We start from the raw sequence: 24,321 nt of genomic DNA on the forward strand, positions 1-24,321 counted from the left end.
TTGCTGTTCTTTAAGTGAAGTGTGGCAGTAAGTGTGTGTCCCCTGGCTTTTATATCTAATACATTAACGTATTGAGTTACAACTTACAATCAGTATGTATAAGACATCCCTAATAAAACAAATTAACAAACACACACACACACACACACACACACACACACACACACACACACACACAAAAACACACTTTGAGTCTTCTCATTTATTATAAGCTTGTATTGCACTCTATGTATGTGAACAAGCATGCATTTTAATTTCAGATTTGGCCTTTTCTATATTTGCTGTTTATCGCAATCAGTGTCCCCATTAAAACAAATCATGGTCATTACCACATTCAAAAATCTTGAACTGAATTGTTGTCATGAAACTGACACATTAAATGGTAAATGGACTCCATTTATATAGCACCTTCCTACCTTAAAGCACTTTACAATTTGTCTTCATTCATTCACACACACATTCATACACTGATGGTGGCGGAGCTGCAAGGCGCTAGCCCGCCAATCATGAGCAATTTGTGGTTCAGTGCCTTGCTCAAGGACACTTCGACATGCGGACAGGAGGGGCCGCGGCTCGAACCGCCAACCTTGTGATTATTCATTATGTTAACCTACTGTATGTGTAGTCCATATTACTAAAACAGCATCAGTAAACCCACCTAAAACAAATAGGACATGGGCAGTTGGGTTGTCTTTGGGTCCTTGGATCTTTCTTGGAGCTGTAGAATTTCCAGTATTTAGTGACATGTTTAAGACCAGCTTGTGTGTTCATGATAGGGTTCCAGGACCTTATCACCAGAGGGCAGCAATACAGCTGAGAAGGCTACCTGTTTAGCTAATAAGCCACAAAGTGTTGAAACCCTCCACCTTCCTCTCTAAATACTGCGCTGTTTTAGAGTGGTTTGCAGAGTTTAGCAGAGCATACTGCCAGTACGAGTCATCAATCTAATAATGCTCTTACTTTTAAAGGTGGCATGAAAGTGGGCACACTATTCACTGACATCATGGTGTAGGATGAGGTAGAGCATTGTGAGGACAGTGAGGACAGTTGACACACTTATGAGCCAGTTTGGGGTGAAGGACAAGGGCTTCTCTCCAGGGGCGTACAACCAGAGACATCTCTGAGTTTAGTCAGGGTGAGACTGACCTTGGCAGGACTCATTTGACCCAAATAAAACAGACACAGGAGATGCTAAGCCCGTTATGATGCACTTACAAGAGGTGGCCGCCAAATTTGTTGCGAGTGGTGTAATTTCTCCGTCCTGTCCATGGGCACCTCCTAACCAAGACACGCACATTATTGCTAAAGTTCTGACTGGGAAATGGGTGTGTTGCTTTGGGTTATCACATAGTATCCAAGGTCCTAATTTGTAAACTGAGAATTGTTTAGGGTTCTACATATTTTTAAATCTTGGACATCCCCTTACCACCCCCAGTCAGATGGAAGGAAATGAACGGGGGGGAATTTAACACAACAGGCTCCCCTGGTGGAAGCTTGTGTTACGAACTGTTTAAGAGGTTGTGGTGCAAGATTGCAAATTATCTTTTATACTTAACCAATATAAGTTGGTTCCATTAAGTCACACGAAAATGCTTTTTAACTTTATTGCAATGGTTGGGTTTTTTATACTGCTATGTGTAATGCTCACATATACAGAGTATGCATTGATTACTATTTGTCTGTCTAAGGTTAAGTAGCTAACCTTCCAGTAGTGAAGATCACATAAACTGCACACATGACAGCCACCAGTGCCAGTGGATGTTCTTGTGTTATTGTTTTATTGTTATTGTAGGTGATTTAAGACAATTTATTTAAAATTTTGATACTCCGCATTGTAGTAATTAAAATGTAATTGCAACTCTTAAAATTACACAGTGAGAATAGATATTAAAATACACTTTTTGAATTTTAGTAAACTGGTTGTTGTTGGATTGGGAGTTACATTCCAACATACAGTACAGTTACTGATAAATCATTCATGTTTGCGTGCTGTGTTTTCAGTGTTTTCTAGATGACATGCTCCAAGTATTAATTGTTATCAAAAGATCTCCTGCACGTGTTTCTGATGAACATTTCTGGTAATGATTGATCAGCACAAAACACTATTTAAGGCTGAGATTAACACAGAAACTAAAGTAGAACTGAATAGACTGCAGAGAATGATGGAGATGACAATGTGTTTTCTACTGTTGCTGCTGATCTGCTCTCTGTCCACGGCTCAGCTTCAGACAGAGTCTGACAATGAAATTATTCCACATGGAAAGCAAGCTAGAGCCCAGGGAAGAGAACCAACGAATGCCTCTGACCACCAACAGACCTGCACACAAGACATCCATGCTGTGCTGAGAGAGATGAGTGCCTCGTTGGCTGAACAGAGGGTGGAGATGAGACACTAACAGAGAGAGAAGGAAGGTAAGGTAGTAATAGCAAAATTAACCTCTGCTTTGTAACAGGTTTTTATTTTTAATAATAACATGTTATAAGTTCATACACAAACGACAGAGATGATGTTTGCAAAGAATATGTCTTATCATTGAATTTCTTTTTCACAGTACAGGCAGCTAAGCTGAGAGAACTGGAGCTGCAAAAGACCGAAGTGGACACGCTGAAGCAACAGCTATAAGGCATATGTATATATTGATCAATATTGCATATTAACATGTCAAAATTACATGATATGAATATAATGAAGGTACAGTAGTATGTGAGGTAGTGAGGGAGGTAATAGCAATAGGAACCAATTTTGATCATATACCAAACCATTGGACTAACCAAGAAGTTGTCCTGGTGATAGCCTAGATTACATTTTACGGGATCACAGAAATGTTAGGATTCATCCTGAGAACATTAATGTTTGTACCAAATTGCATGAAAATGAACTAGCTGTTTAGACATTTTACTTGAAAAGACAATTAAAACCCAAATGTCAACAACATTGTGGAATTAACTGAGAGTTTGACACGATGATGACAGTAGATGAAATGTCAGAGGATCAGCAAGTTATTACAATTCATCCTGTGGGGAAGATACATGTCCATTGTGGTAATCTATCTAATAGTTGTAACATTTCCCACAACAAAAAATTGCCTGTTGGTGGCAATAAAGTCCTGATAATTTATTCTCTGGGGACAACAAATGTCTGTACTGACAGAATCAGAGTCAAGCAGCCAACATGGCCTAAAAGTAACTCAACAATTTACTATAGCTTTTGTGTTGTTTGTTGAATCAAAGAGTATTTTCTTTTACTCCATTGTATTGATGCAATTTCTAAGGAAATGAATCGTGCAGTAAAATAAAAACTAACATACAGGCATCTACTTATTTATTCAAGCACAAGCAGCTAAACTGAACGAACTGGAGTTACAGAAGACTGAGCTGCAGAGGCAGAAGACTGAGGTGGACAAGCTAAAACAACAAATTCAAGGTACTTTGTGGAGAACATCATGAATCTAAGTGACTTAAAATAGTGTATCATAAACTCAAATAAAAAACCAAAATCACAAGAAATTTTATATAATAAACTGGTCAATAAAACTGAGTCTTATAAAACCAAGCTCTATTATAAATATTTTTTTTTCACATAATATCTAAATGTTCAATGGTCAAAGCAAACCTTGATAAATACAGTGTTGATGATTTTGGGATGTTTTCATCAGACACAGTAATGATGCCACTGTTTTGCAGCAAAAGCAGCAGAGCTGATCACTGTGAAAGCCAGGTCAAATGTCACAGAAATCCAGGTGGAGGCTCTAAAGAGAGATGGAGAAGGTAAAACTCAACTAAATCGTTATTCCAATATTTAAAGAGCTTAATTTTAAAGATATGTAAACATACCTAAAATGATGGATAGCACAAAATACAGAAAATGCTGGTCACATTGCTGTATCCACAGTAAGTTTAGAACATTGATATTGCTCACCCTCTGTCTCTCTCTCTCTCAGTCAAACAGGTGGCTTTCTCAGCATCTCTGTTGGCTTCAGGCTCAGGAACTCTCGGACCATTTAACACACACACTCTTCTTACCTTCAGATATGTCATCACAAACATTGGAAATGCCTACAACCCACACACAGGTACTAAAATTCTCAAATTTTAATTAGGGCCCCGAGCACCGACAGAGTGCAAAGTCTCTATTGAAACTGAAGGAATTATTATTTTCTGCAAATGAATCACCTTTTTGAGGGGCTTAACATACTCAAAAACTCACCAAAATTGGCGTTTGGTTTCGGGAATAGGTGCACAGAAATGGCTCGTTAGCGGCCCCTACAAAATTAAAAGAAGTGAGCCCCTGTAGTACGTTTAACGTAGACTCACGAAACTTGGTACACATATGAAGCATGTCAAGACGTACAAAAGACTTCATTGGAGCCATACCCTAAACCCGACAGGAAGTCCGCCATTTTGAATTCAAAGTTCGAAATTAGTGAGATTTTGGCCATTTCCACGTCGTACTTTAACGAACTCCTCCTAGAGATTTCATCCGATCAACTTCAAATTTGGTCTGTGCCATCTTAAGATGTTAAAGATGAAAAGTTATTAAAAGAAAAACTTTTCGTTATAGGGCATGGCCGTGGCAGGGTGGCCATTTTGTGAAAAGTTATTAAAAGAGAAACTTTTAGTCAAATGGTGTGGGCGTGGCATGGCGGCCATTTTGAGAGTTTAGCGATTAACGAGAAAGTAGCTGTAACTACATTGTACATTGTCATATCTGCTTGAAATTTCCCACAATCAACAAGACTCCAGGCCTGAGGACATATACAAGCCAATATTCACTTTTGGTCATAGCGCCCCCCACTGGCAACAGGAAATCAGCCTTGTATAACAAACATCATCCAATTTACATGAAACTTAGAATGTGTGGTCTAAATATACTAAATACTGAGCCGCCCCCTATACTTTAACCACGCCCATTTACTCAGACGCCCCCTTTTATGGCTTTTGGACCGTTTAAGGTTGAGTCTTGTGTGAGGTATCATTGAACTCAGCAGAGAGTTCCTTTATGATTGGTGATGTTTTGGCCCGCCCTCCTATGCGTTAGCCACGCCCCTTTTGATAACTAATGACCCGTTTGATGTAGAGTCTTGTGTGAGGTATCATTGAACTCAGCATAGAGTTCTCTTTTCATTGGTCATGGTTTGGCCCGCCCCCTATGCTTAAGCCACGCCCCCTTTCACAGCTAATGAACTGTATGACCTAGAGTCTTGTGTGAGGTATAATTGAACTCAGCAGGGAGTTCCTTTTTCATTGGTGACGATTTGCAGTGTCTGAGTGCCGCGCAAATGCACGGTTGCAAGGAGCGGTGTCCCCCAGTAACCCTGACGCACGCAGAGGAGCGAGGGCCCGTCCAACGCTGCTTGCAGCTTTAATAATTAATTTGACTTTTGTCAAAGCTATGTTGACTTCAACCTGCAACAGATGATTGTCCAGTTACATTCACTGACAGAAACTGTCCCACAGGTTTTTTCATTGCACCAGTGAGAGGAGCCTACCACTTTGAGTTCTGCATAGGTGCAGGTGGACATGATTCACATCCTTCAGGTGCTGTGCTGGTCAAAAATGGAGAGCATATTTTGCTTGCGTATGAGCAGACATCTGGTTATGGCACTTCTGCTATGGGCACCACACTGCTTCTAGAGGTCGGAGATGTTGTGTTTCTACGTCAGTGGGTTAACTCAAGAATATTTGACAATGAAAATCATAGAAGAACCTTCAGTGGTCATCTGCGTTTCACCATGTGAAAGAGAAACAGTCCTTTTCTTCAGCTATATGATAACTGTGCGCACACTGCAGCAGTTTATCAATACTGTTGGTTAATTTTTTTTTCTTCTTTTATATGAAAGATGATTAACAACAGCAACAACAACAACCATAATCTTCCTTATAAGAAAAGTTCATGAATGTTTAATCTGTGTCGCTTTCTGGATTTGCATCACAACACACAGTGATGTGCCAGATTTTTAACATTAGATTAAGGCAGTGAAGTAATTCATGAGAAAATTGTCTAAATGTTCTAAAATACCATGATTTATCTCACAATGTTAAGAAACACTAAGCAAAATCCTGTATCATCACCTGGATCCAAATAATCACCAGCAACTTACTCGCTCGTTGGACCAAAGCTTCCAACCAAACCACTTCACTTTTACTGTCTGATTGTTTTTTACTTTTTCTTAAGAAACTTGAATGGTCTTTAATATGAGAAGGTCAATTCCCTTTGTTCCTTCAAATGCATGATAACGTAGCTGTGCTTTTTATGTGTAAGTATCTGTATCAGTACCAGCAAGTTAAAATCTCATTTACAGTATTTATCCTGAAAGCTGGATGACAAAGCTTTGCAGCAACAATAAATAGTACATATTAAATACATTGTATTTAATATGTTTCCATCCTCTTATTGTTTGCTGAAAAACAAATACATGTGTTATATCTGTTTGGGAATAACAAATGTAAGATTAACTAAAATTATTTTATGGTGGAACTGTAGTTAGACCCAATAATCAAAAATAAATTATACTTTTCCCCATACAGTGAGTAATTATAATATGATTTAAAGTGGTAGTAATCAATGAGATTATAGTGACCAACATGGTCTATGTGAAAAGTCATAAAAATGTCATAGTATAGTTTATCGAAAAAAGCCATTAAAAAGTCATAGTAGGCTATGGTATGTCAACAAAAAGTCATTATAAGTCATAGTATAGTTTATCGAAAAAAGTCATAGTATAGTAAGTCGGAGAAAAGTGATCAAATAAGTCTGATATGTCGAAAAAAAATCATACTAATGTATGTCGAAAAGAGTCATAGTATAGTATTTAAAAAAAAAGTAATAGTATAGTATAGTATGTCAAATAAAGTAATAAAAAGTCATAGTATAGTGAGTCGAAAAAGGTAAAAGTATAGTATGTCGAAAAAAGTAATATAAAAGTCATGGTAGTATGTCAAAAAAAGTCGAAGACCATGCCAATTCCACACAAAAAGGCCCAAGTCTAGGATCAAAAAGGGTCAAAGTATAGTATGTCGAAAAAAGTAATAAAGTCATAGCATAATATGTCGAAAAAAGTAAAAAAAAGTCATACTATATTTTATCGGAAAAGTCATAGTATAGTAAGTCGAAGAAAAGTGATCAAATAAGTCTGATATGTCGAAAGAAAATCATACTAATGTATGTCGAAAAGAGTCATAGTATAGTATTTAAAAAAAAAGTAATAGTATATTATGTCGAAAAAGTGATAGTATAGTATATCGAAAAAAGTCATAGTAAAGTATGTCGAAAAAAGGCACAGTATGTCAAAGAAAGTCATAGTATAGTTGCCAAAAAAAGTGAGAAAAACTCATGTATGTCGAGAAAGTGATAAAAAGCCTTAGTATAGTATGTCCAAAACAATTATAAATAACCTTAGTATAGTATGTTGAAAAAGTGATAAAAAGCCATAGTAACGTCTGTCAAAAAAGTCATAGTATAGTATGTTAAAAAAGTGATAAAAAGCCATAGTATAGTGTGTCAAAAAAGTCATAGTATAGTATGTTAAAAAAGTGATAAAAAGCCATAGTATAGTATGTCGTAAAAAGCCATACTATAGTATGTCGAAAAAAGTGATTAAAAAGTCATAGTATACAGTAGTATGTTGAAAAAAACCACAGTATAGTATGTCAAAAAAAAAAACTCATAGTATAGTATGTCAAAAAAAACTCATAGTATATTATGTCAAAGAAAGTGATAAAAAGCCATAGTATAGTATGTTGAAAAAAGCCATGTCGAAGAAAGTGATAAAAAAGCCATAGTATAGTATGTTTAAAAAGTGATAAAAATTCATAGTATAGTATGTCGAAAAAAGTGATAAAAAAGTGATGGTATAGTATGCCGAAAAAAGTGATAAAAAAGCCACAGTATAGTATGTCGAAAAAAAGTGATAAATGTCCTTTAAGTTTGTTTTGTAGCTGAAAGTATGCAGAAGTAATAGGCAATGCTGCAGCATTCACACAATTAGCACTAACACAAAGTACAGCTGATGCTGATGGGAGCATATGTCATAAACCAAACCACTGGACTAATGAAGATGTTGACCTAATGATGGGCTAGATAAAAAGTTACAGGATCACAGAAATGTTACATTTTATCCTGAGGAGAACTTAAATGTTTGTACTCAACTATTTACTGTAGCTTTGGTATTTGTTTTGGTGTTGTTTGTTAAATCAAAGAGTATTTCCTACATCTCAATTTTGGTTCAGCAAAATAAAAGCTATTATATTCATTTATATTTATTTATTTATGTATTTATGCACAAACAGCTAAGCTGAAAGAACTGAAGTTACAGAAGACTAGAGAGGCAGAGATGGACAAGCTAAAACAACAACTTCAAGGTATTGTGTGCAGAACATCATGACTTATAATAGTGTATAATTTAGCTAAGAAAATACATAATACAAGACATCTATAGTAGCCTTCTCGTTAGGAAAATTGAGACAAAATCATATTATAATGTTTTTCACCTGCTTAGAAAAGGTGTACTTTTTAAGTTGTCTTTTAACACTACATTTTAACTAACTTGGATGCAAACTATTGTAATAGAATAAAGTTATGACTTAAGTCCCACGCTATGTAAAAATGTGTTTACTTACACACAGCTGGTGCAACATCCTGCAGAAACACAAACTGTTTGATAAGGCTTACTGTTGGGCTGACAATATGATTATTAAATGTTCAGAATGAATGTGAATGTAAAACGTAGTAGTAAGTAGTAAAAAGTTGCCCATCGATTTCCCAAAGGCCAATATAAGTCTTAAATAGCTTATTTTGTCCAATAAGCAGTCACAAATCCTAATTTATTCAACAGAGAAAAGCAGAAACTCCTCACATTTGAGAAGCAGGAACTAGGACATGCTCGTAATTTGTTCTTGAAAAATGGCTGGAATGATTAATTGACTAATTGTTTCAGCTTTAGCTGGCACTAAATAATAAATTATAACCTGGAAGGAAAACACCTGATGGGTTGTCTTCTTTGTGTACTCTTCACTGATCATTTTTTTAGGCACTTATAGCTCACAAATACAAAGTGGGCGTGTCATTTAAAAAGCACACAGGTTTTATTGCATATCAATTTCATGTATAAATTCTTCATAGCATTGGAAAGATTACATTTGGTATACATTGCTATTCTACAGAATTAACATCAGAGTCATATCTTTTCAATGAAATTTCTCTAAAGTACATCTTCAATAATCACAAGCATCAAAAGAACTGCAATTTTCAGAATTGTTCAATATTATTCTACAATCCTTTATTGTTTTTCATTATGTCTTCTCCCACAAGTCTTTTCTAAAGTCTTTCAGAGCCAGCTGCCCAACATCTGTAAGGCAATCAAGAACTTGAAGTCAAATCTACCAGACTAACCACATGTACAATAAGTGCATCTACGGATTCATTTTTTTCTTTTCTTTTTTTTCTCATTTTTTAATTTGATACACATTTCACAAATGGACATCATTATGACTGCTAAACACGTCATGCACAATATCTTTTTTTGTTTGTTTGTTTTCAATAAACATAACAGAGGCGATATACAACTCAGATTCAAACAAAACAAGCACCATCCATTTAAACCCATATTTTTCAATGATTTGTTTTCTTCAGACAAATGCAGCATTGCTTTTCTTTCTTTAAAATACTATACAGTTAAAAAGAAACAATATGTATATTTTTACTTTCTCCTGTAACAGTGGGGGGAAAATAGCATCCATGTTCTATTATGCTGAAACATATTTCAGCGACCATCTGCCTGAATACTTTCTGAAGTTGGCAAACTGGAATACTTAAATGCCTTCAATTCCTTTGCTTTACACAGCGCTTACTTATTACAGTAGTCCATGACATGAATTACTACATATAGTCAACCTAAAAACGTAGCAACCCAAGCCTTTACATTTTATAACCACGACTTGGGAAAACAATGTGTTTACCATGAATGAAATCTCATTCAGTATAATTATAAAAAAAGACGTCTGTCTTTAGAAAAATGAGATGATGCAGCAGTCCTAGCATCACACTACCACCTGCTGTCATGAATAACAATTACAGTGCTTCTGTTTCAGATTTTTCATATCTCTCCATGTTGAGCTCGAGTTGCTCATCTACTGAAAGTGAAACTAGTCTGAAAATGTATCTGTGTCCTATGTTCTAGAGACCTAAGCCTGAACATGTTATGGCTTGGACCCATATGGTTTAAGTACTAGTTTGAAAATACAGCATCAGGCCTAGCTCTGAGAGTCCCAGTATACGCAGGGAGGACCAAGGCAACAATGATCAACAATGCTCACCCCCCTGCTCCTGCAGCTATCTACAGTTATCTACAGTTAATGACTCATGCCCCCCATGGCACAGCTACCTTGTAGACCACATGGAATGAGTTTTTAGTATGATCTCAGAAGAACAGGAAATATAAAGTTAAACTCATGATCAAGTATTTCTGTTTCCTCTGTCAAGAATTAACATTGTATGCATGTGTTAGAAGGACCAACCAGCATAATTATGAGGTCCATTTTAACACTATCTGGGGTTTAGTTTACTCTCTCTTTTATTGGCTTTTATGAGTCCTTGCCTTCTTTCTTGCATAATCTGAAGACCAGATGTTCATGCAGACGTGGCTGTATGTTTTAGACTTTTGGACCATGTAATATAGGTAACTAATTTAAAAAGGATATTCATTGTTTACACTACATGTATCAAATGAAAAACAGAGGGGAAAGGGAGCTTGATGTGGTAAAAACTGATCAGATTCAATAATAACAATGTAATGCCCTTTTCTGACATTTACAGTAAAAGTTGTCCAAGTCTGCCCCCCCCAACTTAATACTTGAACAAGACACATTCAGCATACTGGGTAAAATGGTTGGACTGAAATAAGAAAAAAAACTAAACACTGCAGTACGTTACAATGCCAAATAGGATCTAAAGCTAACTAAAGCTATTTTTCACTATAAATAAAAACAATTAATTTCATGGGTTCTTTCCATTTTGGCACACTAACGCATCAAAACCAGAGATTCTGAATCTCCCTCACGTTCTGATAGGCGTTCATTCCTTCAGTATCAAGAAAAGAGGAATAAAATGACATGCCTTCATTTTCACTCCTCCAGTCATGACAAAACAACCAAAAATAAATACATACACACACACACTTCTGAAATCAAATATATAAGAGCGTAATAAGAAAAGAAAAAAGTATGACAGCAAATGCAAGCCCCTTGGAAATGAAATGATTGTCAGAGAACAAAACATTTTCTATGGGTTATTTGGCACATACCACTCTTGCTATGAACATCTAGGTTATTTTGTACATCATATGACAATATCATACAATTTTGGTCCTTCTCTAAAATAATTATATTAACAATTTTGCACTGTGGTGCCTACAACAAAACAATACTGTGGTATCTAATAGGAGAGAAAGTAAATAAAATTAACAAATGACGATGAAATAAACAAGCAGAGAAAGACGTTCCTCATTTTTCGAGTATGATTTAAATTCATTTTCAGCATGATCAAATTGGGTAACCAATTACAATGGCTAGTGTCCCAGATAGCTCATCAAAATCACCAGTTGCTGTGCACGTTTGAACATTGAACATCATTTCCATGTAATCATTCAAAAATCAACAGTCTACTGGTACGGTCATTTCCTCAAGTAACATTTAGTGTGGTGCTATTGTTGATTCTGCAGTTATACTGAAACAAGATCAGTAAAGGAGTCACCTGTGATTGGTGGGGAAAAACTTGGAGACAATAGTGCACGCGCCCACTATGTTCCTGGTGAAACAACACCACCTTGTGGACATGCAGTGCTAATGCAGTGCTGATGCTGCAGTGCTTGAAGTAGGCGGTGTACACAGACTTTAGAGACGTACTAGTCATTAAGTGTCTTTATGAGAGCCTTACATAGGGTCTCTGTGGTGCTGGAGTGAGCCTTGTGGACTTGTGGAGGATCAGAGTAATGCAGAGTTTCAATGCTGTTGAGAAGCATTCATCATGTCCTTCACATCAACAGGAGCTTAGCAGTGCTTTCATTTTGACAGTCTTGCGAGACGCCTCACCTAGGGACAATCTCTCCCTCCTCTCACACGCGCACGCACGCACACACGCACACGCACACGCACACGCACACACACACACACACACACACACACAAATCAACACACATATCCACACCAACATATTCTTTCTATCTTGAATGTATGTGACACTGAATTATTCTCTGGCCTCCACGTTTCTCATTACTCATGTCCACTCAGTCTCTTGTTTCTATCCATTTGCGAAACTAATGTTCCTCCTACTCTTCCTCCCACTCCCCCCCCTCTCTCTCTCTCTCTCTCTCTCTCTCTCTTTCTTGTCTAGATGTGGTTGAGTGGGTGAAAGCTGCTCGTCTCAGACGGTCCACTTCCCATGCTCAGCCAAGCGTCCAGAGAGTTCTGGGAGGGCACGTGCAAAGGGTTGTTCTCCGAGAGAGACAGCATCATTGCATAAGCCTGCAGGAGAAGACAGGTGACTTTTAACTAGAGGAAACTCAATATTTTGAAACACTCATTTTTAGTAACATTTCTCTTTGTCCAATGACATTTTTATGACATACTAAAAGTCTGACCTTTTTTATGACATTTGTTATGGCTTCTTATACTACTTTGACATTTTTTAAGAAATGAGAGGTTTTGTTTTCAGTTCGGCTTGTTGGATTTTTTTGGCATACTGTATGTTTTTTATGACATTTTGAATGGCATACTATACTATATTATTTTCTATAATTTTTTTTATACTTCATACCATGACTTTTCATGATTTCTTATGACATTTTAATGGCATGCTATAGTATGACTTATTATATAACATATTTTACGACATACTATACTATGACTATTTTTAACGATTTGTTTTTACGATTGTCTGACTGCTTGTGTTTTTTGCTCCATTGAACGTTTTTGTAGCGATGTTGCCATGTTTCCAGATCTCAAGTTGTAATAAAATGTAATTGTCCTTTAATTTCTTGACACTATACCTTGTAATTATATTAATACAGTAGCATTAATAGACTGTTTTAAGACAGCAGATCACAGAAAAGATAAGAGCAGTTTACAGGTAATATGTTAGTAAGTGAGAGGAAAAGGGGGAGGGGGGGATACTATTTAGGTACAGTTTCAGCCAATGTTAACTAAATTAACAGCCTTTTCTTTCCTCAAGCATCTGGAAATGTGAAAGGATCCATCTCATCCCTTATCTATGTATGCCTTCCTCCTGTCTTATCAGAACAACATGTATTTCCTGTTCCTCCCACTTTAAGTCAATATCCAAAGTCAGTCATATACCTGGGTTTTAGCCTGCCTGTACAATGTCTCTTTCAATGCCTCCGACTCTAGTGAAGTGTTAAATAGGTCTTTAACATCATAGGGTTGCTCGTCTCTGGCTGCTTTACGTAAGCCCTCCAGGCTCTTGGGAAAGCTGGGCAGGCCCTCCAGGTCCAAGAGAGAGCCCTCCTCCTCTATACACCTGCAGACGAGGGATGGATGGATGGATGGCAGAAACAGGGCAGTATGGATGGGTCGTTTGATGGATGGATGGGTAAATGGAAGGATAGATGTAGGGAAGGGAAAGATGGAGAGTTTATACGAGGGAAAATGAAAGGAGGAAGTTAAGGTGAAAGAAAACATGAAGAGAAGAAAAAAGGAGAGGTACGATTAAAAAGAGGACAGTTAGAGGGAATAAACTTGGAGAAGGAAAAAGAGATTAGAATAGGAGCTGGAGTCTTTTTTTTATTTTGGGTTTCTGTTTGGGGAACCCTCGTTCAATCGATGTTTTACTTCTGTCTAATGTTTAATATTGGCATTAGTTATAATGAAAGAAGGTGTAATGGTCTGTTTCTGTTTAAAGGTTTGTTAGCAGATACAATGTATGGGGTACATTAGCTGTGGTTGTAGTTGTGTGTAGATTAGATTGTGTGGTTGGTGTAATTTGGTTTTCTATATAGTTCACAAAATGAATACCTGCGAGTGTGTTCATAGCTCATAGCTAACGGAGCCGTCTCCGTCTCGTCCTCCTCCTCGTCCTCCTCATACACTCCTGTTGTGACGGGAGACGGGGACTCTGGCGCCTCGTCGTGAGACTTCTCTGTTAGGCTTCCTTCCTCCTCCTCCTCATCATCGCCCTCCACTTCCTCTTCCTCCTCCTCCAGCCCCTGGAGCCTTAGCTTGGAGTTGGACAAACTGTGGCTGGGTGGGCGTTCCTCCTCAGCCTGGTCTGATCTGCAGAGGGATCAAAGGTCAAAGTAGAGAGGAAGTGTTAGTAATGTTGGCAACTGTTTCTGAAACGACTGCCTTTTTCTTCCCGTAATAAGGCATTGATATTTCAGAATAAGAAACAGCCATTTAGAGCTCATGTAAAGTTATGTTTAACTGGTCTGTGGCACTGCATGTTACAAAAGCAAAAATAAGTTGTTTTTGGCACTCAAAGCAACAGTGCATATGAGTGTGAACAGTCTATCTAGCCGATCACGGAGAGGAACTAAAAGGGAACATATCGGTGGTCCTACTGCAATGATTTAATTATCATTATTATTGATATATATATATTTTTATTTATTTATTTATTTATTTACAGTATTTATTTATTTTTTATACAATTTGTCAATACCCAAGCCTTATTTGCAAATTTAAATCACTGAGTGCCCTTTTAAATGCTTAAAAACAATGATTGAAAAGTAAGAAGGACTTCTTTTAGTTTGTTCTCTGTCAGTCTAGAGCTGTGCGGCTGTTACCATGTCCTGACCATCTAAAAGACATGACTCATCACAAGCAGCGAGCAAAACATAAATAATCTGTTGACAGCATGCACAGTCCAACTCCAGTGTCCACACAAACAACATGGCGTGCTGACAGTCTGCCTGGAGCGCTTTTCAAACGGCCCACACATGATTAATTAGCCCGCTCCTCAGAAACAGAACAGGAGATGGCCTGCTTCAGACCGGTTCCTCTACGCCCTGTAATGGTGGAACATTCTTTGTGTGACTGAGGAAAGACGATGGCTGATCTGCAAACAGGCTATCAGCACACCACCATTATGACCTGCCATCTGTACATTTTCCAGCCAGCACCCCAACTCCCCCCCCCCCCCCCCCCCCAACCTTCATCACCCCTAGACCACGATGTCATGGCTCATGATATCATTTCCTCGGGGACGGCAAATTTACCCCTTCCATTTTTTGCCACACAGTGGACATTTATCAACTCAGACAGGATTACCTCTGGGAAGGGGTGCACAGGGACAGGATTGGGTCACACACAGTGGGTGGGTAAATACGGGTAGGGGGACTTTGGGAGAGGGGGGGGGGAGTTCTCCTCTTTCAATCTAGATTAAATATCACTATAATCAAATTGCAGAGCTGGTTGGCGGGGGAAAAGTCCATGCCTGTGCATGGAGACAAAATCGTAGCTCTGACATAGGGGGCCCTGGGTTTTGTCATTTAGTCTAAACACGTCAGTTGGGTGTTTGTGTTAGCGGGCTGGGGGTACGGATATAGCGAGTGGATGGGGGAAGAGCTCCATCATCAGTGGATCTCCTAGATAAATGCCTCAACCTGAGTCCCCCTCAGGGTCCAAACTGCCAACCATTGTAGCCCAGTCCCAGACAAGGAACCAGCTCCAACTGTAGTTTTATCTAAACCATAGAGCTTGAGCCATGGCCTGGGTCCTTGTTCCGGCCCTAATTATGACCTGGCTTATGGTCCCGAGGAGAGAGATACCTCTTAGTCCCTTAACACTGCAGTGCTGTAAAATCTGTGTTCATCTAAATCCCCTGACTTGTTTGTTTGAAACTTCCCACCCTCAGAGCAGCAGTGCTGCCTCAGCATCTCCACAGTCCCCAGTTTGGAAACTGGTCAAACAAACAGAGCTACCAGGGACTTTTATTTTGACTGGCTATGATGCTAAAGAGAAGAGAAACTATGTTGCGAGGGCGGTTAAGAGCGATTACAGATAGTCATCCATGAACGTGTGTTTGGCGTTTGACTTCAGTCATTCAGAGGGAGAATAAACAGTGGGCTGTCTGGTGGGAGGACAGAAACCATAATACTTAGTCTCAATTACAGATATTAAAATGTCAGGCCAGCTTGTTGTGGATGAGACTCAGTATTGATCCCAGATGGCAGAGGGGCTAAGTTGCCACTGGGTCTGCTGGCCATAATGCATGTTGACAAGAGGGGGGGATGCTGGAGGAAGAGACAGACAAAGTGAGACTACCAGAAAGGAATTCACATTGAGAAGGAGAGCAAGATAAAGAGTCAAGGATAGAGGCAAACCCCTGACTGAAAGAGAAAAACATTTCCTCCTCCTTTTCTTTTCCGATACCCTCTTCTTGCCTGAAACCTCTGAAGCTTCCCACCAACTGAGGTATTAACACTGAAAGCATTTCAAGACTTACAACAGGAAGCTGGCCTATTCATCCATGGCCAGAGTGACTGGCTTAAAAATAGACAATTTTCCTCATTTTACAAGTTATGGTTTTCAAGAGCAAACACACAGGATGATCACTCCTACCAGAGATACTGGTAAGCAGATTAATTTACCAACTACAACGGCATACACCAGGTATGAATTGCAATTCTTCACAAAGACAGCTCAAGTAAAACCTTAAGACATGGCTGAAATGTCTCAAACTGGAAGAAATGTGAAAAACTAATTTAAAAAAAAAAAGATGGATGGTGTCAAAGTAGCTGCAATAAGAGCTTGTTTGTTTTATTTTTGTTCAAATTAATTAGCAGTGGCTTTTAAAAGTTGCAGTTAGATTAACTGTTAATATGCAGTATGGAATTGGGACACCAACTAATGTTGGTGACTGATGCCATACACATTCAAGCTACTAGAGGGCACTGTGCACTAAGTATTAGCATGTCTGCTATTGTGTAGAGGGAGAAGGAAGGGGCTAAAACTGTGAGCACAACTGTTGTTTCACAAAGCTGGTGTGTGAGTCCCTGCTTTTCCATACCTGCCAGGACTACGGGGAGAAATATCAAAAATGTCTTCAAAGTGGGGACATTTCACCAGTTATTTTTCCTTTAGCGATAGGATTGCAGTTAGATTTAAAATTATGTTGGGGTAAGAATCAGAGCCGTCATGAGAAGTAAGAGGGTTAGCCTCATGGATCAAATGTAATCAATGAAGGTCTTTGCACAAATGTTAATACGAATGTGGTCCATGAGAGCAAGTTTTCCGGTTACCTCTTGTCCGAGGAACTGGAGGCCTGGTTCATCTCACTGTTGGAAATGAAGTTGCGGATTTCTGAGAAGTATGAGTCCTCCTTCTCATCTAAAAGTGCATGATTGTCTGGCTCGGAGTTTGGGGAGGAGATGGTGGTTCCTAGGTTGGAAAGCATCCCGGACTGTTGGCTCACTGTTGGGAAAAGCATGCAGACATTTACATTCACAAACACACATGGACATGCACACCAGCCACACACACACACACACACACACACACACACACACACACACACACACACACACACACACACACACACACACAACCAAACACAATTGATTAGTTTGATGATCATCAGACGTATACATAATAGATTTGATTAAGGAAAATACTAAATATTTTGACAGTTATTATACACATTATTCAGATTTTAATATTGTATTTAAAAAAGCTGAGATTGTGTATTTTTGTTAAAACTTTGTGAAACTGGGCTGAACATATTTTGTCAAACAGGATAATGTTCATGGAATTTGTGTAGAAGATAAACTGACTGAAGACACGCATTGTTACATTTCGTCAGAAAGACAAAAAGTGAAAGGTAAAAAGGGGGACACCGCAGTTTCATACTGTATCACAGGTAACTGAGGAAATGCACTCTTCTTAGCTTATTTGCGGACACTTCAATTTAGTGTGTCTGTTTTTTGTTTGCCTTCGTGAGATAGCGACAGTGGAGAGATGGCAGGAAACGAGGGAGAGAGATGCAACAAAAGTCCTTGGCTAGATTTAAACTGGGAATGTTGCGGTTCAGAGTTGTCATCTTAACCAACTGCGGCAGCCCATAATCTTATTTGTTTTTTTTCATCCTGGAACTTTAAAATGATAAAAAGAGGATGTGACGCTGTTCTTGAAGAACTAAACCGAACTGCACTGGTCACTCTATTTTTTGACATGTGTGACTTGTGTATGTGTAGTCAAACTTGCATTTATAGGTTTAGAAAAATATTTTCCCTTCATGTTGTGTGGTTTAACTTAAGGATGTTTTCTTCGTCTGTATATTTGCAATGTATATTAAATACTTATAGCAGATGCTATTGCTTACTTTAATTTGACTCAGAATTAGTTCTAAGTGTTCTAATAAAGGGTACATTAGGAAACAACATTTGGGCACTCTGCCACAAGGAACTTGTGTATATATTGCCTCTTATTAACACACTCAAGTCAAACAATGGCATCCCTTGGTATTTGAGAAAGTTAGTTATGTTGGTGATGTCACAGCAGTTTACAGCTCCACTGGGTTATACAAAGTTGCATAAGGTGGAAAACAAGTGTATTGACTTGTTTCATTAGGGTGCTATTTTGAATTCAGAAATGTAAGCAGAATTGTGAAGCATGGATTACTTGGATGTAAATGCTCAAATACATTTAAATCAATCATTTAGTTAACAAGTTTCTGTTCTATGCATATTCAGTGGCATACTACCATGCTGGACATAAAAAGGCTGTTTTTGGAAACCCAGTAGGAAAAGCAAGTGTGAATTTTTCAATTGAGTGGTAGAAGAAGATTCAACCTTTTCCAAATGGGTATTGTGAGCCATTCATTATTCGGTTCCTGTTTAATAACTATATTTCAGTTCTAACAGCCTCACTTTTCTCAGAGAAAACTGAGTCATAGATGTCACAAACTGACCAGGAATGTTCTCATGCTCGTGCTTCTTGAGATGGCGGTCGAGGTTGGTTTGCTGACCGAAGCAGCGGTTGCACAGGTGACACTTGAAGGGTTTCTCCTTGTTATGGATGTTGCGGACGTGACGTTGAAGATTGGATGAGATGCTGAACGAGCGGTCACAGTATTTACACCTGCCAAAAGGAGAACAGAAGGATGTGAATGTGGGTTAAAAGAGCAGCAGAGTAGCATAGTGATCAATGACTGCCCTTTAACCAGAGATGGAGGCAGTGTTCATGCTGAGGCTCACCTTAATTGTTAAAACAAATACTTGGATTTTAAAGAACGAGCAAATTGATTTGAGATATTAGTAGTAGAGCACAACTGAGAAAATCTCAGACAAAAGACAATGGAAATAAGCTGCTGATTATGAGCTACAGTAGAAACAAATCCTAATAAATTAAACTACATAGTGGTTGCATTGCCAATGGTATTCTCTTTTTTTTAAGATTATTGTTTGGGCTTGTATTATCATTTATAAGAGCAGGTGGAGGATGACAGGAAAGGGGGGAGATACAGGGGGGATGACATGCAGCAAAGGGCCAAGGGTCGGACTCAAACCCGGGCCTTGGCCAAGGACTCAGCTTACATGGGACACACTCTACTGGGTGAGCTAGAGGTCACCGTCAATGGTATTCTCTAAAACCAGTTTTCATTATTGATTTTATTGATTTTTTCTCCAGTTGCCGCCAAGGATGTGTCGATCTGATACCTCAACGTAGGGCATCTGGCAATAGCCATTTCCAATCTGATCCCAGAGTCCTTTTTTTCCCAAAATAAAATATTTATACCACAATGCATGGAACGTATTGGGATCATTGTTATGTAAGTAAAATTAGGCCAGAAATTTATTCAGCCAAGCATACAGTGTGGAGAATAGCAAAAAAGACAAGCAGACAAATGGAAATACATCAATGAGAGCATCTGTGATCGCAAAGAGCCTTTCAGAAATACCTGTAGGGTTGTTCCCCTGTGTGTGTCCGCAAGTGTCTGGTGAGGTTTGCAGAACGAGGGAATATTTTCCCACAATACCTGGAGGGGAGAATGGACAGAAAGGCAGGTAAAAGGGTGGTTAAGTAATCAGTGTATTTTATCGTCATTTCACACATTTGATGTAATATAATGCATTTCCATGTATGTAAACATCTGCTTTATACTTTATATATGAAAATAACAGGCTGCACCATAGGGCACTTACCTGCAGGAGTAACGCTCCTTGCCCTTGCGGAGGATGGCGTCTGAGAGGGAAGGTGGTGGTGAGCGAAAGTTGAACAGTGGATGAGCGTGTTGCAGCGAATTGGGCGGCACGTCCAGTTTTAGAGCGCCAAAGCTCTCCAGCTTCTCTGTCATGTTCTCCATGGCTGACATCTGAGGAGATGGTAGAAAACAAAAGAAAATTGGGAACAGGTAAGGTAAATCAAGAGATTTTCTAAAGTGGGAAAAGTGAAGTGGTAAAGATTTTGGTATTACTTGTGTATTAAGGGTTTAATTAGAAACCTTGTAGTGTGTGTGTTAAAAGAGCAGAGGAAGCATTGAAAACAAAGACACAATGTCAGAAAAAGCAGGGAGCGAGGGAAAGAGACAGAGAGCGGAAGCTTTGAGGAAGCAGTATATCAGAGGTTAGCCTTGTTTGTGCTAAAGGCAAGTCACCTCTATGACCTATAACACATTCACAAACGCTGAAGTACCATTACTCCAAGCCCCCCCCACCCTCCCCCCTTCCATTCCCCCATACCCTCACCTCCAGCTTCAGTGCTTTGTTCTCTACCTCTTACCTTCTCCTGCTGAAGCTACTGTTGTAGGCCGGCAAACTGGCTAAATGAGGCATTCAAGAGCCTCGATTGGAGCTGTACAATATAGTTTGAGATACCCCCAACTGATAGCCGCTTCCCCACCCCTGAAAGCTTGTGGACAAAGGGGGGCAGTTATGTAGGAGTTTATTTGCCAAAAACAGCTTACATCCTTCCTTTTTTAGTGAATACGGGACGGGAGAGACAGGGACAGACACTCCGTCTCGATGTGTTTATTCGCAGTCTGAGAACGGGTGGAGGGGGAGAGGGGTGATTCCGTCATGAGACTGAATTAGAGGTGGCATTGTGTTTGGATCACTGGGAGGATCACAGCTAAGACTCTGACATGAGAAGCTTTTACATGGGAGCCTGTGAAAGCTTTTCATCGTGGGGATATTGATCAATGATGAGATGATGCCTCATCATCCAGTACGGGGTGATTATATTTGAGAAAAGGTGCCATTATAACATGTTTTGTTTGCAAATGAGAAAATAATTCATGTTAGCTATTCTTATACCAATCATTTGTAAAGGCATGACAACACACATATATGTGTAATGTCATATATGAAAATGTATCTGTCTGCCTATGCACCAAATGAGTGTTTTGCAAAGTCACAGTTGATAGAGGACACAGATTTCCAGGTCAGATTAAACTGTTTCCCCAACGAGAGCCCCCCATTCTCCTTGAGACAAAAACAGGATGTCCTTGATGGACACGGTACTATTATCTAGCCAGCCAGCCAGCCACACAAAAAAGAAACTTGGAGGGGGTTGAGTTATTAGCTGGCCTGTGGGCTCCCAGTACTTGAAACAATGCCACAACTAAGATTAGCATGGCCAAGAGAGTTTGTTACAATTCAAACGGTTATTATTCTCTCTTTTATTAATACTATCATTCCTTGTAATCAAGATTTGTAGAGGTTGGGAGGGTCTGGGGACAGTCGAACAATGTGACTGATTATCAAAGGGGCTGCGATAACAGACTGTGTCTTCTGAAAAAGGTAGAGGTGACGAGGTACACAGGCGCCATTCAATAAACAAAGGAAGAAATCATACAGAACCCTTGAGAAAATAACATCAACACTGTGGAATGATGGTGCATAGGGCCCTATCAATTCAGGTTGCAGCAGCGTGGGAGGCAGGAGTGAGGTATTTTCACATAATACATGGTTTATAAATAATAGTAGATTGCATCTGGGAATAATCAGAGTGTATGCAATACCTGGAGGTCAATTCCCCTGTTTGGTATTCCCTCATTGTAGTTTTTGTTTAAAATGCATGTACCATTGGTTGTTTCTACATAAGATTAAACCGAGTGCCTTCCTAGATATAAAATGTGTCTGTGTGGGTGCTGTAAGCTTACCTGTGGATGGAAGAGTGGCGGTGAGGGCCTGAGGAATTTTTCCTTCAGAGCTCCTACGGGGTCGAGTAGCTTCCTCTTCTCCACCCTGCTGGACCAACAACAAGGCAGAGGGTTACGTACCAAGGTCAGAAATCATCTACAACATCTAACCACACACTTAACACCAACCTCAGCCTTCTTCAATGTGTGAACATAAAAGGATTAAGGTTGCTTTTGTGGAAAAAGCTGTTTCTAGTCTAATCGGGGCTGAAATACCTGTATATGGGGTCCATGAAGAATGCTGAGGGCTTGGCGTAGTGAAGGGGTGGTGGCTGGTGTGGCTGTGCCTGGGGCTGCTGGTGCTGGGCAATGGAGGATTGGGGCAACAACTGGGAATGGGCGTGTGGAAACCCAGATGGGGTTTCGTCCTTGATGGAGACCCCCTTTCCAATGCCAAAGATGTGGTTCTTTCTATTTTGTGGCTCAGCTGCCACACCATTATGACCACCACGGTTCCGGCCACCAATGCTGAGGTCCAATGGCTGTTCTTCACCGCTAGATATTGCTAAATGTCCACTACTGCTCCCAGTACTACTAGGGTTTGAAGGGTTTGTTGGGGTGGGAGGAGCTAATTTGGTCTCCTTGGGCTTTGTGGTGAGATCAAATGGGGACTCCCCTGTGGAAGCAGGAGCTCCTGGGGCACCAGAAACCATCTTGTGCAGCTGCTCGCGAGGTGACTTGGGCTCTGCCTTGAAGAACATGCTAGGATTGAGGGCACCTCGATCAGCGCTGAAGGGATAAAGGGAGTTGTGGAAGTTGGGCAAAAACTGAAAGGGAAACATGGAATGGTAGGGCAATGGACCCATCTTCTTCTCCTGATGGAGACCAATCAAACCTGGACCAAAATATTTCTCCGCAATAGAGGCAATGGCTTTGATGGAATCTGTGGATGCATTGGCATTTGTGTTGGTGGGCGGGAGGGCTTGCTCATCAGGCGGAGGGAAGAAAGAGTGCTGGGATGATGCAGAAGAAAGAAAGGGACGATCAATAGCAAAGTTCCCAGAACTAGACACGGCTGATATCAACGCACTGTTCGTGTCTTCTAACTGGTGGCCTTCTTGACTTGATATGGCCCCAGACGGCTTCCTTCTTTTACCACTTCGCTCACGTTCACTCTCTCCATCGCTCTCCAGGTCAGAACCATCACCTGAAGCAGTACCAGTGGTGGTGTCCAAATCTGTCCCACTTGTGGTATTAACGTCTTCAAGGTCACTAGCGTCAGACATGTCTGCCATCTTAGATTTTGGCTTGGCTTCTCCAGAAGACAAATCTAGTTTGTTCTCTTTTTCTCTGTCTTCCAGCTGACTCAAACTGTAACCTCCATTGCTGTTTGTGGAGCTAACCAGGGACAGTGGAGGGGCATCTAGGGGACTCCGAGGCAGTTTCACCTCCTGACTGCCTCCAGACTGCTTTAGCAACGGACTAGCCGGCAATAAAGGTGGTCGTGGATACAGTGATGGGGAGAAGATACCTGGGAAACCATGAGGGAGGGATGGGAAGCCATGGGGTCCTGGGGAGAAGGGCAAACTAGTGTGAGGGTGAGGTCGGGAGGGAAAGTAGTCAGTGAAGCCTAAACCTGACTGGTTTAGACCTTGAAGGTGGGGATGGTGGGACTTGGCCTTGGCCATGATGGGGCTGGAGCTCATGGGGATGCCAGGGTTGAACATCCCTGCCGGCGAGCCATAATGGTTTTTGCCTTCACAGAAGCGGCGATGCTTGTTGAGGGAGGAGGTAGTGCTGAACAACTGCCCACAGTCCTTACACTTGATCTGGGTGCGGCAGTCAGCATGCATACGCTTGTGGCGGCAGAGATTGGAGAACTGGGTGTAGGACTTGTGGCACACCTCGCCTGGGGGAGCAAAAAGACGCAGCCCATCAGGGCCTGGTTAAACCCATTTTAACACTGTCTCTAACTTTGTATACCAAATCAACAGCAAAACATACATCTAAATGGAAACTGCTGATGAAATAACTTTAGAAAAGAAAGGGACTGTTTTCTATGGATGAAACCAACCACTCATTCTGCAAATTGAAATTCGTCTACTGTATCTACATTGTATGTATTTTACAATAATAACTGAACATGCAAGAAAGATCATAAAATACATACATTATGTTATTAATTTCCTTAAAGAAAGCAAAAAGGTATCTGATCCATTATTAAATATGAT

General features: G+C 39.8%; 2 protein-coding genes across 10 annotated transcripts in view; one reads left to right on the plus strand and one right to left on the minus strand.

Moving 5' to 3' along the window:
- Positions 1–2,963: 2,963 nt before the first annotated feature.
- On the plus strand, positions 2,964–5,738 carry LOC144520192 (complement C1q-like protein 2). Its single transcript, XM_078253861.1, has 4 exons — positions 2,964–3,042; positions 3,332–3,424; positions 3,942–4,073; positions 5,458–5,738. The coding sequence occupies exons 1-4, from the start codon at positions 2,964–2,966 to the stop codon at positions 5,736–5,738; spliced, it is 585 nt and encodes a 194-aa protein (XP_078109987.1).
- Positions 5,739–9,060: 3,322 nt separating this feature from the next.
- prdm16 (PR domain containing 16) overlaps positions 9,061–24,321 on the minus strand; it is a 181,207-nt gene continuing 165,946 nt past the window's right edge. For 4 of the 9 annotated variants that reach the window (XM_078254677.1, XM_078254679.1, XM_078254676.1 and 1 more), the window contains 9 exons: positions 22,367–24,032; positions 22,112–22,199; positions 20,154–20,323; positions 19,910–19,987; positions 18,920–19,089; positions 17,253–17,424; positions 14,026–14,283; positions 13,351–13,531; positions 9,061–12,519 (listed from right to left, as the gene is read on the minus strand). In XM_078254677.1, the coding sequence (XP_078110803.1) occupies positions 12,385–12,519; positions 13,351–13,531; positions 14,026–14,283; positions 17,253–17,424; positions 18,920–19,089; positions 19,910–19,987; positions 20,154–20,323; positions 22,112–22,199; positions 22,367–24,032 (2,918 nt within the window). In that variant the 3' untranslated portion in view covers positions 9,061–12,384. The remainder of the gene's footprint in view (positions 12,520–13,350; positions 13,532–14,025; positions 14,284–17,252; positions 17,425–18,919; positions 19,090–19,909; positions 19,988–20,153; positions 20,324–22,111; positions 22,200–22,366; positions 24,033–24,321) is intronic. The other 5 variants (XM_078254681.1, XM_078254680.1, XM_078254685.1 and 2 more) reach the window with 4 other exon arrangements.

The sequence above is a fragment of the Sander vitreus genome, chromosome 7 (assembly GCF_031162955.1).
Source record: "Sander vitreus isolate 19-12246 chromosome 7, sanVit1, whole genome shotgun sequence".
Taxonomy (NCBI): domain Eukaryota; kingdom Metazoa; phylum Chordata; class Actinopteri; order Perciformes; family Percidae; genus Sander; species Sander vitreus.

Coding starts and splice junctions, on each gene's coding strand:
- LOC144520192 (XM_078253861.1), top strand. CDS start 2,964: ATGATGACAGTAGATGAAATGTCAGAGGATCAGCAAGTTATTACAATT. Junction 3,043..3,331: donor GAAGATACATGTCCATTGTG/GTAATCTATCTA, acceptor TATTTATTCAAG/CACAAGCAGCTAAACTGAAC. Junction 3,425..3,941: donor GCTAAAACAACAAATTCAAG/GTACTTTGTGGA, acceptor TCTCTCTCTCAG/TCAAACAGGTGGCTTTCTCA.